Source organism: Carassius auratus, chromosome 16, assembly GCF_003368295.1.
Source record: "Carassius auratus strain Wakin chromosome 16, ASM336829v1, whole genome shotgun sequence".
In the NCBI taxonomy this organism is placed as follows: Eukaryota; Metazoa; Chordata; class Actinopteri; order Cypriniformes; family Cyprinidae; genus Carassius; species Carassius auratus.
In genome coordinates this window covers 17,872,596-17,891,213 of record NC_039258.1, presented here as the reverse complement: position 1 = coordinate 17,891,213, position 18,618 = coordinate 17,872,596, and the positions used below count along the sequence as shown (strand labels likewise).

Here is an 18,618-nt window from a genome sequence, read left to right as displayed (position 1 = left end):
CATGGTGGTCTCACTAAAAGTATTGTATAACTGATGAACAAAAATGGAAAAACATATTGTCTTGGTCAAGAGTTTAACCTCAACCCAACTGAGATGCATTGGCATTACTAAGAATATGGTTGAAATACTCTTTCCATTTAATATACAAAATTCTCCAGAATTGCTGTGCAAGTATGATTCACATTTGTAGAAAAACGTGGTTTGAAACCGTATTATGTTAAGCAGACTGCGAAAATCAGTTCAAAGTTATGCAGAAATATAAGTGTCTTGAAGTGGGCTTTCAGATTAGATGGAATGAAGAGAAATCAGATTCTACCTGTAAATCTACCGGTTACATGCTGACATGTACACTGCATTGTGAAAATTTTTAATAGCATAACCCTTTATTTTTTTTTTCACATTTTGTTACGTTGCTGCCTTGTGTGAAGAACTGTCACAACTATGTAAATGTATTTAAAAAATAAGTACATTGCAAAAGCATATTCATAACCTTAACTTAGTACTTAGCTGAAGCACTTTACTGCCTCATATCTTTTGGGGTATGATGCGACAAGCTTTGCTCCTCATCATTTGGAAATTCTCTGTCATTCTTCTCTTCACCTCTCAAGCTCTGTCAGGTTGGATGGGGACAGATGCACATTTTCAGGGTTCTCCAGGAATATTTGATTGAGCTCAATCCCTGGCTTTGGCTTGGCCACTCCAGGACTGTGAACTGAGGTGTGTGGTAATTATAAGCAGTTTAACATAATACTGCAACATTAAAAAAAAAATTAAAAAAATTAAGGGGTATGAATACTTTCGAATTAATAAAACTTCTAAAAAGAACTGAAGTTACATATGTCTAGACACTCACTGATTTAGATCTTGGAACTGTAATTCCATCTTTACCAGGCTGAATCACTCAGCATGATCTCATATGTCACCCAACACATTTTATGTGTACACCATAACATGTCCCAGCCAAGTGCTTTGCAATGCGTATCATGTTGTAGCAGCAAAGACGCAGTATCATGAGACTTCAGCTCATACAGCTCAAGGAGAGCTGTCAGCCACTGAAGAATGTTTTCTGAAAGCAACAGTTGTTACTTTAATATCTTAGATACACATGATTAAATTAATTTATAAGCACGTTTAAGAACTAAATTGAATTCTTATGGCTTTTCTTATTTTTATGGCTAGTTCAGGCTGTAAAATGTCAGCCTTGGTGACCTTAAAGTGTATATTTTAAAAATATATATTTTAAAATCATACTAACCACAAATTTTTGGGTAATATTTAAAATCTTTTTTGTATACCAAAAAGTTATTTCTTGGCAAATGTTGTAAAGTGAAATTTTCCTTTTTTATTATGGACACATATCCATGATTCATAAACTAAACATAGCATTTCAAATAACCATAAGGAAATCCAAAACCTGACAAGTTTTCCATGATAACTGTTTATTGCAGCACCAGGCATGACATCGAACTCCTCAATTTCTGGAATCGCCCAAGACTGGAAGATAGTAACGTTCACAAAAACCCTTCAGACAAAGCAGTACGAACACAAACACCAGGACAAAGCAGGACATTTGAAAGTGATGGTTTGTTGGTTGTAATACAACAATACATTTTAACTGTAATACAATAAAAATAAAACCAGTGATTGGCTCCTTATGATTTAAATTCTCAACATAAAAGATCATGTCGCCCGAACCTTTAGTTATGCGATTTTAGAATTCCATCCACAGTTTAAATCTTTCAGATACCCCGGTGCATAAAGTTCACATAATTCACCTGCTGTCTTGTGATTCGACAGCTTATCACACACTGGAACGAAACACTAAATGAACAATACAAATATAAAGTAGGAATATACCTGGGAGAAAATTACAAAAATAACAAAAATACTGTACAAAGTAAATGAAACACTAATTCAGTGTTTATCACCAAGTGTCTAAACAATACATCTGAGGGAATCATTTTAAAGGTACATAACTTTTTGTGAAGCACCTACCCTTTTCTCAGAAAAGAGCATATGGGCATGTACTGTGGACAATCAGTAATGGAGAACAAACCAAATGAACTCGTATTGTTCCTTTCAACAAGTTAATGAAGAGTTGTCACCATCGAAGAGCTATACTGCATGCTTCTGGGAAAGCTGCCGTTTCCTACACAAGCATTACATGAAGTTCTTCAGCAATCAAACCACGATAGCAGCACATAGCCCTCATGTAAACTTCAACAGCCATTAGTCATCAGAGCTCATCCATGGAATAACATCATTTGAGTTGTTGCATCTCGTAAATATACACATTTTGCATAAAGAGAATAAATCTGACAGAATTTTGAAGGGATAGTTCACCCAAAAAATTAAAATCTGTTTTTACTTACCCTGATGTCATTCTAAACCTGTATGACTACTTATTTTGTGAAGCACAGAAGAAAACGCATTTGGGGACAAAAATAGAACAACATGAAGAATGACATCACAGATTTTTGTTTTTTTTGTTTTGATGAACTCTCCCTTTAAGTAGGTTCCCAGCGAACAATAAAATAAATTTTTGTAGTAACAAGGAAGCAATAATGTATATTGATGGAAAGCATGTGATATACAGTATATGTGTTTATGTATATTAAGCAGTCATGAGTTTTATAAAGGGTGTTTATATCCCAGTAATGCTTAATTTGTAGAGCATAAAGGATCCGTTAAATGGACATGAAAGGGTGTTTCTGATGTATTTTTTGTGTGTTCAGGGAGCATGTTTATCTAACAGGGATCTAATGCGTTCATGTAAGGGCTGGCACACCCTCTGGTAGGCCCGAGGCGTGAGGTGCAGATAATCATACATGTCCTGATGTGCGATGGAACCATCTGATTGAATGAACCCAGGGTCCATGTCCAGAAAGGAGGCATGAGACAGAGATGCTACCTCAGCCTGAACTAGATCATTCACACTCGCATTACGTGCACGAAGAGGGTTTGGACTTTTGCCTCTCGGCAGCAACCCCTAGTGGAGAGGAAAGAGAGCATTACATTACAGATGATAAGTTTGGGCCTTTTACACCACACAATGTACTAATGGGACACCAATACCTATTGAGGAGTAAGACGGTAGTATTGTTCAAATTTATTATAAAATTATGGCAAAGCTGAGTTTTCAGCAGCTGTTACTCCAATCGTCCGTGTCACATGATCTTTTAGAAATCATTGTAATGTGTTGATGTGGGGTTCATGGAACTTTTCTCATTATCAATGTGGACAAAGATAGCGCTGTTATAAATATTTTTGTTGAAACCGTGATACCTTTTTTCAAGATTTTTGATGAATAGAATGTTCAAAAGACCAGCACATTTTTGAAATTATACATTTAGCAGAAGCTTTTATCCAAAGTGACTTACAAATGAGAGGAATGGAAGCAATCAAAATCAACAAAAGAGCAATAATATGCAGGTGCTATAACAAGTCTCAGTGAGCTCAATGCAACACATGTAGCATGGTTTTTAAAATCATATAATAAATTATAAAAGAAAATGAAAAAAAAAAAAAATTTTTATAATGCTACAAATTCTGTCACTTTTAAGCAATTGAATGCATCCTTGCTGAATAATATCATTGATATCTTAAAAAACAACAACAACAGTGGTGCACATTATAGTTAATGTGATTTATATTTCCATTCATATGATGAAATTATTTGAATATCTTTTTTGTAAGTATCCCCTGATTCTTGTTTTTTTCAACAATATTTTCTTGCATTTTTTTTTTCTTTTGTTTGACAGGTATATTACTTCAGTTTTTTTTAAGCATATTCTGTTGCCTAATTCTCTGATGACCACTGCAAAATAGCTAAGAAATGCCACTTATAATACTGGTATGATGAATTAAATTAAACATTAAATGATTGTAAAGAATTAAACAATGCTGTGACAGATGTAAGAGCTAAGATTACTAACCAATACAAGAGTGTGAGCGTGGGGCAGTTTCTGATGGATCACATTGATGATGGCCATGATGCCTCCACAGATCTGTTCTGGGGTGTGACCATGATTATTAGTGCCTACCCATAACACCACCACCTGTATAAAAACAAACAAAATATCACATTTCTACTTACTCTATTCTGCTTCAAGATTATCTTCCACATTTTTGTTATTTCAAATTTAAGATGTCAAATTTTCTTTCATCTCCCAATAAAGATAAGGGATTCATATACAAATACAAATGCAGAGATTTACTGTTTACATATACATAGTTCATCTGGACCATCTAGAATAGGGTAATGATACTCCACCTTAAAGGGATAGTTCACCCAAATACCAAAATTATATAATTTAATACTGGTTCCAAACCAGTAAGACCTCCATTTATCTTCGGAACACAGTTTAAGATATTTTAGATTTAGTCCCAGAGCTCTCAGTCCCTCCATTGAAGCTGTGTGTATGGTATACTGTCCATGTCCAGAAAGGTAAGAAAAACATCAAAGTAGTCCATGTGACATCAGAGGGTCAGTTACAATTTTTTGAAGCATCGAAAATACATTTTGGTCCAAAAATAGCAAAAACTATGCCTTTATTCAGCATTGTCTTCTCTTCCGTGTCTGTTGTGAGAGAGAGTTCAAAACAAAGCAGTTTGTCATATCCGGTTCGTGAATGAATCATTCGATGAAACCGGAACTTTTGGTACCAGTTCAACAAATCGAACTGAATCGTTTGAAACGGTTCGCGTCTCCTATACGCATTAATCCACAAATGACTTAAGATGTTAATTTGTTTAATGTGGCTGACACTCCCTGGGAGTTAAAACAAACCAATATCCCGGAGTTATTCATGTACTCAAACAGTACACTGACTGAACTGCTGTGAAAAGAGAACTGAAGATGAACACAGAGCCGAGCCAGATAACGAACAATCATCTTCAGTTCTCTCTTCACAGCAGTTCAGTCAGTGTACTGTTTGAGTATAGCATTACTCCGGGATATTGGTTTGTTTAAACTCAGAGGGAGTGTAAGCCACATTAAAAAAGTTAACAGCTTAAGTCATTTGTCGATTAATGCGTATTTGGAGACGCGAACCGTTTCAAACGATTCAGTTCGATTTGGTGAACTGAATGATTAGTTTGCGAACCAAAAATCACAAACTGGTTTGTTTGAACTCTCTCACAACAGACACAGAAGAGAAGACAATGCTGAATAAAGTCGTAGTTTTTGCTATTTTTGGACCAAAATGTATTTGATGCTTCAAAAAATTCTAACTGACCCTCTGATGTCACATGGACTACTTTGATGATGTTTTTCTTACCTTTCTGGACATGGACAGTATACCGTACACACAGCTTCAATGGAGGGATTGAGAGCTCTCGGACTAAATCTAAAATATCTTAAACTGTGTTCCAAAGATACCGGTCTTTACTGGATTAGAACAACATGAGGATAAGTTATTAATGACAATTTTGCTATTTGGGTGAACGATCCCTTTAATATTCTGAAAAGCTTAGTTAGATAATCGCTGGCTTTATTGTGAAAAAAAAACAGATTTTACAGATTTTGTAAAATGAGGGGAATAAAATCTCTAAGAGAATTTTAAAAGAGTAATCCTTATTTTTATAATTTCATTCAATAAATGGTAAAATTCTTCAATCGTATACCTTTGGGCTGATGTAGTCCAGTTCTCCATTCATGAGTCTCCACAATACATGGTGTGTAGCATCCCCACCAACCCCAAAATTCAGAGCATGGAGAGGAGAAAACAGTTTTCGCCAAACCTGCCAACAAACATAAAAAAATATTTTACAAAAACACATAAATATGTGTGCGGTCGCTCATATGACTAACAGATATGAAGTATGAAGAAGGAGATGCAGATACTTTGCTATACCTCAAACTCATGCAGAAGCTGGACAAGTGAATCTCCAACAAACAGAACATCAGGCTCCTTTCCTTTACTGTCTGACACAAATCGATTGTGCTGCAAGAAGAGATCACGTTAAAAATACTATAACGACTCAATTTTCATATTAGAGAAGATATTTGCTAAGTGTTTAAAACAAAGTGATATATTAGCAGCCTAACAGGAAGTCTAAGGTTGTAAAATATATTATTATAGAAAAGAAGCACCAATGACATCCATCGGCCATCTCCCTGTATGTCCTCACAGGGTGTGGGTGTGGCTGCAGGGTTTGAATCTTCACTCATCACTTCCTGGGGACAGACAATAAAAGGTTACATTGTCTCCAATAGCGTTAAATATGCATCCGCATATTAGACCAAACAATATTTAACTTACATTTTGAGTACGACGTTGCGTTTTAAGCATACACAATATTTTTCGACAAGTTGTATTGTGGTTAGTTTATATACTTTGTACATATCCTATGACAAACACAAATGCAGTAAAAAAGCAGAAGAAAATTCACAGCTGAACTAGTTTGGTGCAGTTTTTGGGTGAAGTTTGCACTGCAGTAACGTTAGTTAACCTCACAAACAAGCTGGAGCACAATAAGCATCATATCTTATTAGCATCTGGCATCTTTGTGTTAATATATACAAGTTAACGTTCTCTAACGTTCTTCTTAGTAGAACTAACCAGCTCACATGGCTAATGTAACGTTAGCACTTAGCATGCAGATAACGCTGCCTTCAATCTAGAGAAACATTACGCAAATGCGTTAAAACGATGTGTTACATCATACATTTCTTATTTAAGTATATCTAATACATATTAACACTAATGTCGATTCATATTAGCTAAAGAAAGGAGATTATTGTTACCAAAAAGTGTTTCCACAGCGTGTTCAGTGTTCAATCAATCAGCCAGCGTCTGCTTCGCTTCCAAACCCCGGAAGCTGGAATATCGAGCCAGGCATTACTGGGAGATCGCCGAGCACCGTCGGCCTTTAAAATTATACTTTTTAAACGAGAAAGGTCATTAAATGTCCTTCGTTTTTGATGTTTCAGTGGTTCAAATGTACGTAAAACATTCAAACATTATTTAATTCCATTCCGTTTTACCGTAGTTCCTTTCTTCGAGGAAATATGCGTTTGATGGATATCTATCTTTGAAGCACGTTGCCAAGCAACGCAAAGGTAAAACATAACGGCTTTTGGATTTCAACTACATGTCGATGTTATTTGTTGATTTGAAATACCTATATTTAACAATGAAGAAAGTACTTCACTTTCAACACAAAGAATGATGATCATTTGAGGTATGTTGCTTATAAATGTTGCCATATGGTCTAAGTTACGTTAACGTTACGTGTAAGTTAATAACATTAAACATTAGACTGTTAAATCAGACTATTTATCGGAATTATGAACGCATTCAGACTAATTTGTTTTAATTTTAATAACTTGTGTTTAATAGTCTTAACATGAAGATGAGCCAGCAATCCAACAAAAGTTTTGTACATAAACATAATTTGCTGAAGACATCCAGTGACCGCCACAGTAGCACATCCAAGTCTTCATGCCAAACAGCCAATGCTGCCCACACCAGCAAACAAGTGTGCTCCAGCAGCACGAGAACAGATGTGCATTGCAAATCGTCACATAAAGTGAGGCGTCTTAAAACCAGGAACGAGAGGAATCAGATTCGAGGTCTGGAGAGGAACAGGTATCACACAGTTTCTCAGCACAGCAGAAGAGAAGGTGGTGAGAAAGCACATCATCCACTGGCTTGCTCTAGAAAAGAGAGGGCATTCGCTAAGCCATTCATACCCCAGAAACCAAGCATCATAACTGAAGGACGCCTTACTTCCAACCGAGGCATTTTCAGTCATGAGATTAGGTCCATAGATATTGAGAGGCTGGTGAGCGAGCAGATAAAGAGAGACGAGCTGAGAAAAGAGCAAAGAAATAAGTCTGTGATGCACATTACATCACCGCTGCCTCCCTCTATACCTGATTCAGTCACTGTCTGCTGTCTGGATGAGGTACAGGAACCAGAAAAGAATACGCCGCCACAAGTGAAAGGGAAGAAAAGCTCAAGAAAAGAGCCTAGTGAAATAAACACAAGTGGTTTTCAGATTAATAGAGGGGTTGTTGTATCTATGGGACCATCTAGAGAAGATGGGAAGCATGACAGAAATGCCAACTGCAGAAAGGAAGATGCCAATAGCCAAACAAGACAAGATAGTCAGAGTAGCCCCCCAAGAGAAACTGTGGTCTTGTCATTCTCCCGAAATGAACCGATTTATCACTTATGCTCTACTCCAGTTGAAACTAAAATGAATAACTCATATGATGTTTCACAAACAGGCGATCTCAAATCCCCTAATGGAGAAAACCATCAAAATGGTTTTATGAATATTCAGAGATTTGAGAAAATCTCGAGAACGGTGGGATTCCCAAACATGGAAGTTACGCAAATGCTCGAAAACCCGCAGACTTTAACCTCTCCATCTGACCTGGACTCTGGGGCTCGTCAAGTAGGAGACAATGTTGAGCAAGGAGGGCAAATGTCACTGTCATGTAGGGAAGCAGTGAAAAGGCTCCTGACAAGGTTGTGCCAGAGTTCAGAGCTCAGTGTGCCAAGCCTTTGTCATCCCCTGCTGGCTGAGTGTAAAGAGACACTACTACAGGATTTACAAAAAAGACACAGTTTCCAGTTAGAGCGCAACCTCCACAGGCTACGCTCCTTCTTGAATAGGAATCAAATGGCTTCTCAGCTCAGCTCAGGACAGAGAGATGAAAATTGTTCACCTTCTAGCCATACGGTGGAGAATGAGGATAGGTGCTTCAACAGGAACAAGGAGATATGGACAGGTGTGACATTTATTTTATTTTTTACATTTTTACAGACAAAAAGAAGAAAATTATTTTGGAAATCAGTTGAGCATGAAAACATTGAAAAAAAAACAACTTAAAACAAGGTCATTGGCTCAATTCCCACTGAATGTAAGAAATGTATACTTTAAATACAGTAAATTCACTCTGGATAAAAAGTGTTTGCCAAATTCATAAATCAAAATTAAATGTCTTTAAATAAGTCATGTTGTACCCATCAAGTAAAAAGTAATAACATACATTGTTCTCACACTTTGAATGTGTTTTTAAATAATAACAGATTATGCCAAACTCCTCTGTGGGATTTTATTATTATTATTATTATTATTAGATCAGGACAATTGTATCACTTATTTTTGAATTAATGCACTCCAAACATATGATTTGTAATTAAGAAAAAATATGCGTGCCATTTGCATGATGGGTATAATTTACGATGGATATTTTAAACGACCTTTCTGCATCCTAGACAGTGCCATGCATCAGGATTACTTAACACAGGATGTTAAGCAGGACTTGGACAAAGGAGCTTTCACCAAGAAACGTAGGATACACGAGTGGAAGACCTCGTCCAATTTCTTCTCCCTTGAAGAACCGCAACAGTCACACATTGAAATGGTGAGTAACGAAGTAAAGAATCAAATCCAAATAATACTAAAATAGTTGTAAACTAGACTATAACAGAGGTTAAAAATGTTCACTAATGCAGTTGAGGATTGAATGGCTAATTTGCATGTGCATTTGATTGGTTAATCTTTGCAGTTTGACCAGTGGAGGACAGCTAGGTTGTCTCAGGATTGCATGAGAGCTCAGCATCATCGCAGCAGACAGCTCTTTAACCAGGAACAGAACTTTACCCAGCATGCCATCCCTAAACTCAAAAGCCCCATCTGGGTTGATCATACAGTGGACTCCTTTTCTCAGCAGCAGTCACTGAGCAGAGGGGAAGGTTTGAAAAACATAGATTTAGATCTCTCAAGAATCTCTCAACAGTGGAGGGAAGACAAAGATCTTGATTTGAATTTGTATCACATATATGAGAGCAGAAAACAAAAACCGCAAGCATCTTTTGGAGGATCCAGATTCTGGTCGCATCAGCAGCAAGTTCAGGATGAAACTGAAAGATGTGCTCCCTTTTCATTCTCAGCATCTTATCTCTCAGAGGGCTTTCAATACAAGCCTTTTTTTCGCTGTCCACATCCATCTAACACCCAGCACAGGTCAGACTGTCTTGGTATGTCTTACTGTCCCAAGACAAACACACCAGATAGGGTATTTTACCCTCCCCTTTATCTTTAGCAAAGCTGTTTGCCACAATTGAGGCTGTTTATCTTTGTACGAGTAACACACATTTCTTTTTTTCTTTTTTTTTGAAAGACCATCACCTTGAGATTTGAATTTGAGGGTTCAGTGTGCTCAGATTATGTACAGTCATGATTTCTCTGGTGTATTTATACATACTGGTAACACAGGTATTAAGAGTGAATGAAACTTCTTAAAAATAAATCACTCTTTGTGCTGCACAAATAACACAAATATTTTATTCTTTTGAATTAATAGGGAAATGTTTATTCACACGGATGCTTATTGTTTATTTACTTATTTGATTATTATTTTTATTATATATTTTTTAAATCAGATTTCTTCTGTATATCTTAACTGGACTTTTATCAGTTAGTTCAGCATTCTGTAAATAAAGAAAAAGATGCATATGGTTTTGTGATATTCTTTAATAAAGCAGTACAAAAATAACAATTTACATTTTGTATTTGGTAAAATATCTTGTAGTAAATTTAAATGTAAGAATTCAGCTGTGTAATACTCTTGTGAAGGTTAACTGAACACAGCTTTTCAGTTATTTTATCTGTTGAATATATATATATATATATATATATATATATATATATATATATATATATATATATATATATATGTATATGTATATATATTTTTTTTTACAGTAAACTCCTAATTAAAATTCTAAATTCCTTCTGGCGAGTTTGTATCTTTTCCATTATTATTTGTTCCATGTTTGCAAACCCGCAGAATTTAAAGCCCTTTAATTTACATTTATTGAAGTTCATAAAATTTGTTCTTATTAAATTTGTTCTTATATTGTGCAGATTAAATTATATGTCAGTGTTATCAGGGCATCAGGTAATATACTTCATTATTTATTGGTGTCTGATTGACAAAATATTCTCTTTCCTCTTGGTCCGCACCCTCTTTGTCTTCCCTCCTCTGATCTTTATGCTCCTTCATCTTCTGCTCCTCTTGGCTTTCAGTGTTGCTGCTTCTTAGTGCTCTCTTTAATTGATTCCAGAACAGTTCTTTTGCACTGTTTGGATCAGAACAGTTTGGCCCAGGCCACTGCAGATATGTCTTTTTGAGCATGACCTTCCTCATACGATGATAAGTGGACAATTGTCGCTCAGGGATAGGTTCCAGAAGAACCAGCAAAAGCACATCCTGCATTTCTTGAAAGAGGCGATAGCTGGCCAGCTGGATCTCCAGTGAACACCATTCGCTGCGAAGGAAGCTCTGACTGACCACACAGATGGTTTTGCGACTGCCATATACAGCAGCCACAATGTTGTCAACAATATCACGGCCCAGCTCGAAATCTCTGTGGTGCAGGCAGAGCCGAAAAGAGGAACCCTCAAGGTTTGGCAGCAGCTGTTCCATAACCCAGTCTTCATCTGCTGAGTTGTAGGAAACGAAGGCATCATACTTGTAATTCTCTTCCTGGTCCCTTAAGCGACGCCACTGTTCTCCAAACCATGATCGAAACACATAGTAGCTGTACTTAAATTTCCAGTAAAGTTTGACATAGAGAAGTGGTATCAAGCTCAGTAAGATTGTGAATGTACATGTTGAGGAAAACAGGTAGAGTGCTATGTCTATATAACACACATTAGTGTCGAAGTTGTGAAAAAATGAGCCTGGATGGTCTTGGCAGGTAATATTGTAAAGATAAGGAAACTGGAGTCTTTTACTGCTTATGGTCCAGTTCTGTAGTTCACTATTCTGGCAGCTACAACTGAGAGGACAGCTGCGCATGTCGATATATGTTAGATTGGTCAGATTGTCCAGCAGACTGATGTCCAAAGACATCATGGCATTGCGGTTGAGATGTAGGAGCTTCAGTCCTGTGAGATTTCCAAAGACCTCTTTAGAAAATGATTTAATGCCCATGTTCTCAACAAATAATGTCTTTAATTTTCGAAGGTTTTTGAAAATACCAGGTTTGAGCTGGGCGATCCCAACACATGAGTTGTCCAGAGTTAAGAACTCCAAGCTTTTCAGGTCATCGAATGTTTCAGCCCCAAATCCAATGATATGGTTGTTGGTGAGGTAAAGACTTTTGAGAGAAGTTAAACCACGGAAAAATGCGCGTGGCAACAAGTTAATGCCGCTTGGTTCCTGTGCATCAAGTTTCAGATCAAGGAGCTTGGACATATTAATAAATGGCGAGTATGTATGTTCTGAAAAATACAGAATGTGGTTAGCTTGTAAATCCAGCACCTGCAGGGTGGCATGAAGTTTTCCAAAGAGTGTGCTGTCTATCTCTTTCAGTCGATTTCTGTCTAAATACAGTTTGGCCAATTTTTTCAGCCCAACAAATGCATGTGGCCTTATCTGTGTGATCTTGTTCCCTCCTAAATCTAAAGTAGTTAGATTTGACAGATTTTGAAAGGCATAGTTGAAAATCACAGCTATTTGGTTGTTGCGCAGGTTGAGCGTTTTCAAGCTGATAAGATCCTCAAAGGTGTCATTGTAGATATCGCTCAACAGATTGTTATCGAGACGAAGTGTGACAAGATGTCGGAGTCCACTTAAGGCTTTATGGTCCAAATAGGCAATTATGTTTATGTTTAGCTCGAGCTTTGTTAAATGTGGTGTATTACTGAAGGCATATGCGCTAACCTCTAGAATACGATTGTAACGATAGGTCAGGTTTTTCAAGCTGAGATTAAATTTGGTGCAGGAGTTTAGCCTGGTCAGATGGTTATGTTCTATTTTTAGAGTTTCCAATTGGTTCTGACAGTGTAGAAACTGCAAGCAGTCTGTGTTTTTCATCTCATTCCGTGAGAGGTCCATTATAGTGATACTGGAGCAATTACAAAATGTGCTTCTGTTTAGAAAACCTATGGAATTGCTCTGGAGTATCATTTTAGGTATTTGATGATCTCGCAGGTGATGACACAGCAAAGTCAGATTCTGATCTTTCAGTTTCAAACCTGAGAAGTCAATGTGCCTTGGTTGAATATTGGTATAATTAAGAAGCTTGTTGAGAGAGACATTGGTAAAGCGCAAGCGCAGGTACTTTATACTCTTCAGATTCAAGCCCTGAAAAGATTTGGATGAGAGAAATTTGTTGTCTGACAGATCTAATACTTTCACATACTTTAGGAAAGACTTGTCACATCCCAGTTTGTGTAGTTTATTATCACTGAGGTAAAGTTTGGCAAGCGAGTTCGGCAGACGAGTGGAGTGATGCAGGGTGGTTAGATTGTTAAAAGAAAGGTCAAGTTGTTCCAAGCTGGACAGGTTTGTTATACACTCAACCAAAGATGAAAAGTTTTTCAGGTGGTTCCTGCGTAGGTCAAGAATCTTGAGGTGTGTCAAATTGGAAAACAGGAACAAATCAATATATGTGAGATTATTGTTTCCCAGGAACAGCTCTGTGAGGTTATGTAGGTCACTGAAAACATCACGGTGGAGAGATGATATGTGATTGCAGGACAGATTTAACATCTTGAGTTTCTGCAGGTTATTAAAAGCATCTTTGTGGATGCTAGCAATATGGTTAGCATCTAGTACCAGAGAAGTCAGATTGAACAGATGATGAAAGCTTTGGCCTTGAATGTGTGTAATGTTATTCCGAGAAACTGTGAGGTTTGTTGCAGTGGGGTATACATCACTCACAATTGCAGTTATGTCTGTTTCATGACATTTAATACATCTGAAGATTGTATGATTAGAATCAGGGATCTCTATGCAACTCCTGAAGCTGTAGCTGAAGGCAAGGTCAAGGAGGCAGATGAATATTGCCTTTATGATCAGTTCACGACACGCAGAATCTGCCATGTTTTTCAATTCCACTTTATAATGTAACTCCCATTGGCTGCCTTCTTGAAAGTCCAACACTGTGAGGTTCTTCACTCAGTATGATCAGCACCTAACACTAAGAGTTTAATACAGCCAGCTGCTAGAAAAAAAGGGAAAGGTTATAATCAGTTTGAATCGGGAATAAACTTATGTATTAATCCATACATAATGCTGATACATAAGTCAAATTTACATATTTATTTTCTCCTTAAATGTAACAAATGCATCAAGAAAATGTTATGGATGTCTTATTTACATTATTTATTATAAAATCACTTTAAAGATGATAGAAGTATCCAGTTTATTTAAATATATGCAGGGCAACATATGCAAAAACATCCTATAAATACTTTACTCAGAAACAAACTTCTGTAATGTATTCTCAAATGTCCCAACAGCCAATTTCCCATTCCTCAAATCCTTTTCCCCTTTTGTTTTATTTAAATCCTTAAAATGTAAAGTATACATTGATGGATTGAAACTATAAATCATTGTAAATATTTAAAGACTTTCTTAAAGAAGGTTTTCATGGAAATGCATGACAAGCTCTTCTGAAACAAGTTTCCCTTTTTTCACATTCTACGGTTGTTCACGATAATGACACTCAAGTACATACAAAGGCAAAAAGACTTTCCCGCTATACAAAGTCATTATTTCATATTATTACATTGACAATTTTGCTTAAATATTGTCTCTAGATTTAAACTTAAACTAAAATAACGTGATTCAGTAGCTTACCTTCATAAAATCGTCCCTGATAATGCTGCACGACTATCATAGTTGTTCTCTTTCTTTTAACACATCAGGGACATTCCCTTCACAGGAATAGAAAGAGGAACCAAAGTGTTTCATGCCAGAGCAAATGAGTTCAGACAACGGATCACAGCCTGATCCAATTGTTTTGATTTATTGTTCAGAGAAATATTAAAATAAATTAAATTAAATTCAAGTTTATTTGTATAGCGCTTTTTACAATACAAATTATTACAAAGCAACTTTACAGAAAATTACATTTCTACAATATTTAGTAGTACCTTATAAGTGGTGACTGTCAGTTTGTGTGTGTATGACAAGATTTTTCAGAAAACATTAATACAAGACGTAGTCAGCCAGACGATGAACACTATTAACAGCAATTATTATATGATGCGGTCACACTTGTAGCAATATTTGTTAGTTCTGTTTTTGATTCAGGATTAGCATCATCTGGGGTCCTCTGAGGGGTCAGAAATGTTCACCAATGCAGTTGAGGATCTTATGGCTAATTTGCATGTGAATTTGATTGGTTGATCTTTGCGGTTTGACCATTGGAGGACAGCTAGGTTGTCTCAGGATTGCATCAGAGCTCAGCATCATCGCAGCAGACAACTCTTTAACCAGGAACAAAACTACTTTACAGTGAACCATGATCGAAACACATACTAGCTGTACTTAAATTTCCAGTAAAGTTTGACATAGAGAAGTGGTATCAAGCTCAGTAAGATTGTGAATGTACATGTTGAGGAAAACAGGTAGAGTGCTATGTCTAAATAACACACATTAGTGTCGAAGTTGTGAAAAAATGAGCCTGGATGGTCTTGGCAGGTAATATTGTAAAGATAAGGAAACTGGAGTCTTTTACTGCTTATGGTCAAGTTCTGTAGTTCACTATTCTGGCAGCTACAACTGAGAGGACAGCTGCGCATGTCGATATATGTTAGATTGGTCAGATTGTCCAGCAGACTGATGTCCAAAGACATCATGGCATTGCGGTTGAGATGTAGGAGCTTCAGTCCTGTGAGATTTCCAAAGACCTCTTTAGAAAATGATTTAATGCCCATGTTCTCAACAAATAATGTCTTTAATTTTCGAAGGTTTTTGAAAATACCAGGTTTGAGCTGGGCGATCCCAACACATGAGTTGTCCAGAGTTAAGAACTCCAAGCTTTTCAGGTCATCGAATGTTTCAGCCCCAAATCCAATGATATGGTTGTTGGTGAGGTATAGACTTTTGAGAGAAGTTAAACCACGGAAAAATGCGCGTGGCAACAAGTTTATGCCGCTTGGTTCCTGTGCATCAAGTTTCAGATCAAGGAGCTTGGACATATTAATAAATGGCGAGTATGTATGTTCTGAAAAATACAGAATGTGGTTAGCTTGTAAATCCAGCACCTGCAGGGTGGCATGAAGTTTTCCAAAGAGCGTGCTGTCTATCTCTTTCAGTCGATTTCTGTCTAAATACAGTTCGGTCAATTTTTTCAGCCCATCAAATGCATGTGGCCTTATCTGTGTGATATTGTTCCCTCCTAAATCTAAAGTAGTTAGATTTGACAGATTTTGAAAGGCATAGTTGAAAATCACAGCTATTTGGTTGTTGCGCAGGTTGAGCGTTTTCAGGCTGATAAGATCCTCAAAGGTGTCATTGTAGATATCGCTCAACAGATTGTTATCGAGACGAAGTGTGACAAGATGTCGGAGTCCACTTAAGGCTTTATGGTCCAAATAGGCAATTATGTTTATGTTTAGCTCGAGCTTTGTTAAATGTGGTGTATTACTGAAGGCATATGCGCTAACCTCTAGAATACGATTGTAACGATAGGTCAGGTTTTTCAAGCTGAGATTAAATTTGGTGCAGGAGTTTAGCCTGGTCAGATGGTTATGTTCTATTTTTAGAGTTTCCAATTGGTTCTGACAGTGTAGAAACTGCAAGCAGTCTGTGTTTTTCATCTCATTCCGTGAGAGGTCCATTATAGTGATACTGGAGCAATTACAAAATGTGCTTCTGTTTAGAAAACCTATGGAATTGCTCTGGAGTATCATTTTAGGTATTTGATGATCTCGCAGGTGATGACACAGCAAAGTCAGATTCTGATCTTTCAGTTTCAAACCTGAGAAGTCAATGTGCCTTGGTTGAATATTGGTATAATTAAGAAGCTTGTTGAGAGAGACATTGGTAAAGCGCAAGCGCAGGTACTTTATACTCTTCAGATTCAAGCCCTGAAAAGATTTGGATGAGAGAAATTTGTTGTCTGACAGATCTAATACTTTCACATACTTTAGGAAAGACTTGTCACATCCCAGTTTGTGTAGTTTATTATCAATGAGGTAAAGTTTGGCAAGCGAGTTCGGCAGACGAGTGGAGTGATGCAGGGTGGTTAGATTGTTAAAAGAAAGGTCAAGTTGTTCCAAGCTGGACAGGTTTGTTATACACTCAACCAAAGATGAAAAGTTTTTCAGGTGGTTCCTGCGTAGGTCAAGAATCTTGAGGTGTGTCAAATTGGAAAACAGGAACAAATCAATATATGTGAGATTATTGTTTCCCAGGAACAGCTCTGTGAGGTTATGTAGGTCACTGAAAACATCACGGTGGAGAGATGATATGTGATTGCAGGACAGATTTAACATCTTGAGTTTCTGCAGGTTATTAAAAGCATCTTTGTGGATGCTAGCAATATGGTTAGCATCTAGTACCAGAGAAGTCAGATTGAACAGATGATGAAAGCTTTGGCCTTGAATGTGTGTAATGTTATTCCGAGAAACTGTGAGGTTTGTTGCAGTGGGGTATACATCACTCACAATTGCAGTTATGTCTGTTTCATGACATTTAATACATCTGAAGATTGTATGATTAGAATCAGGGATCTCTATGCAACTCCTGAAGCTGTAGCTGAAGGCAAGGTCAAGGAGGCAGATGAATATTGCCTTTATGATCAGTTCACGACACGCAGAATCTGCCATGTTTTTCAATTCCACTTTATAATGTAACTCCCATTGGCTGCCTTCTTGAAAGTCCAACACTGTGAGGTTCTTCACTCAGTATGATCAGCACCTAACACTAAGAGTTTAATACAGCCAGCTGCTAGAAAAAAAGGGAAAGGTTATAATCAGTTTGAATCGGGAATAAACTTATGTATTAATCCATACATAATGCTGATACATAAGTCAAATTTACATATTTATTTCCTCTTTAAATGTAACAAATGCATCAAGAACATGTTATGGATGTCTTATTTACATTATTTATTATAAAATCACTTTAAAGATGATAGAAGTATCCAGTTTATTTAAATATATGCAGGGCAACATATACAAAAACATCCTATAATTACTTTACTCAGAAACAAACTTCTATAATGTATTCTCAAATGTCCCAACAGTCAATTTCCCATTCATCAAGTCCTTTTCCCCTTTTGTTTTATTTAAATACTTAAAATGTAAAGTATACATTGATGGATTGAAACTATAAATCATTGTAAATATTTAAAGACTTTCTTAAAGAAGGTTTTCATGGAAATGCATGACAAGCTCTTCTGAAACAAGTTTCCCTTTTTTCACATTCTACGGTTGTTCACGATAATGACACTCAAGTACATACAAAGGCAAAAAGACTTTCCCGCTATACAAAGTCATTATTTCATATTATTACATTGACAATTTTGCTTAAATATTGTATCTAGATTTAAACTTAAACTAAAATAACGTGATTCAGTAGCTTACCTTCATAAAATCGTCCCTGATAATGCTGCACGACTATCATAGTTGTTCTCTTTCTTTTAACACATCAGGGACATTCCCTTCACAGGAATAGAAAGAGGAACCAAAGTGTTTCATGCCAGAGCAAATGAGATTAGACAACGGAACACAGCCTGATCCAATTGTTTTGATTTATTGTTCAGAGAAATATTAAAATAAATTCAATTCAATTCAATTAAAGTTTATTTGTATATAGTGCTTTTTACAATACAAATCGTTACAAAGCAACTT

At 36.7% G+C, this 18,618-nt stretch overlaps 3 protein-coding genes and 1 pseudogene across 6 annotated transcripts; 1 reads left to right on the top strand and 3 right to left on the bottom strand.

Annotated features, from left to right (window-relative positions):
• Positions 1-1,422: 1,422 nt before the first annotated feature.
• On the bottom strand, positions 1,423-6,882 carry pafah1b3 (platelet-activating factor acetylhydrolase, isoform Ib, gamma subunit). 2 transcript variants are annotated; one of them, XM_026284544.1, is made up of 6 exons: positions 6,749-6,882; positions 6,095-6,178; positions 5,856-5,945; positions 5,626-5,742; positions 3,936-4,058; positions 1,423-2,989 (listed from the first exon to the last, which is right to left on the bottom strand). In XM_026284544.1, the coding sequence occupies exons 2-6, from the start codon at positions 6,170-6,172 to the stop codon at positions 2,732-2,734; spliced, it is 666 nt and encodes a 221-aa protein (XP_026140329.1). In that variant the 5' UTR covers positions 6,173-6,178; positions 6,749-6,882; the 3' UTR covers positions 1,423-2,731. The 2 variants fall into 2 exon arrangements, with proteins under 2 accessions (XP_026140329.1, XP_026140330.1); XM_026284545.1 differs by having other exon boundaries at positions 6,095-6,174; positions 6,749-6,819.
• On the top strand, positions 6,817-10,578 carry prr19 (proline rich 19). Of its 2 annotated transcripts, none has more exons than XM_026284543.1 (5): positions 6,817-6,901; positions 6,994-7,063; positions 7,344-8,743; positions 9,234-9,382; positions 9,527-10,578. In XM_026284543.1, exons 3-5 carry the CDS (start codon positions 7,351-7,353, stop codon positions 10,061-10,063), a joined length of 2,079 nt encoding a protein of 692 aa, XP_026140328.1. In that variant the 5' UTR covers positions 6,817-6,901; positions 6,994-7,063; positions 7,344-7,350; the 3' UTR covers positions 10,064-10,578. The 2 variants fall into 2 exon arrangements, with proteins under 2 accessions (XP_026140328.1, XP_026140327.1); XM_026284542.1 differs by having other exon boundaries at positions 6,994-7,185.
• A 152-nt stretch (positions 10,579-10,730) lies between these two features.
• On the bottom strand, positions 10,731-14,740 carry tlr21 (toll-like receptor 21). Of its 2 annotated transcripts, none has more exons than XM_026284540.1 (2): positions 14,615-14,740; positions 10,731-13,976 (listed from the first exon to the last, which is right to left on the bottom strand). In XM_026284540.1, the coding sequence occupies exon 2, from the start codon at positions 13,853-13,855 to the stop codon at positions 10,910-10,912; it is 2,946 nt and encodes a 981-aa protein (XP_026140325.1). In that variant the 5' UTR covers positions 13,856-13,976; positions 14,615-14,740; the 3' UTR covers positions 10,731-10,909. The 2 variants fall into 2 exon arrangements, with proteins under 2 accessions (XP_026140325.1, XP_026140324.1); XM_026284539.1 differs by having other exon boundaries at positions 10,731-13,973.
• Positions 14,741-15,005: 265 nt separating this feature from the next.
• On the bottom strand, positions 15,006-18,419 carry LOC113116399 (toll-like receptor 13; annotated as a pseudogene).
• Positions 18,420-18,618: the final 199 nt, after the last annotated feature.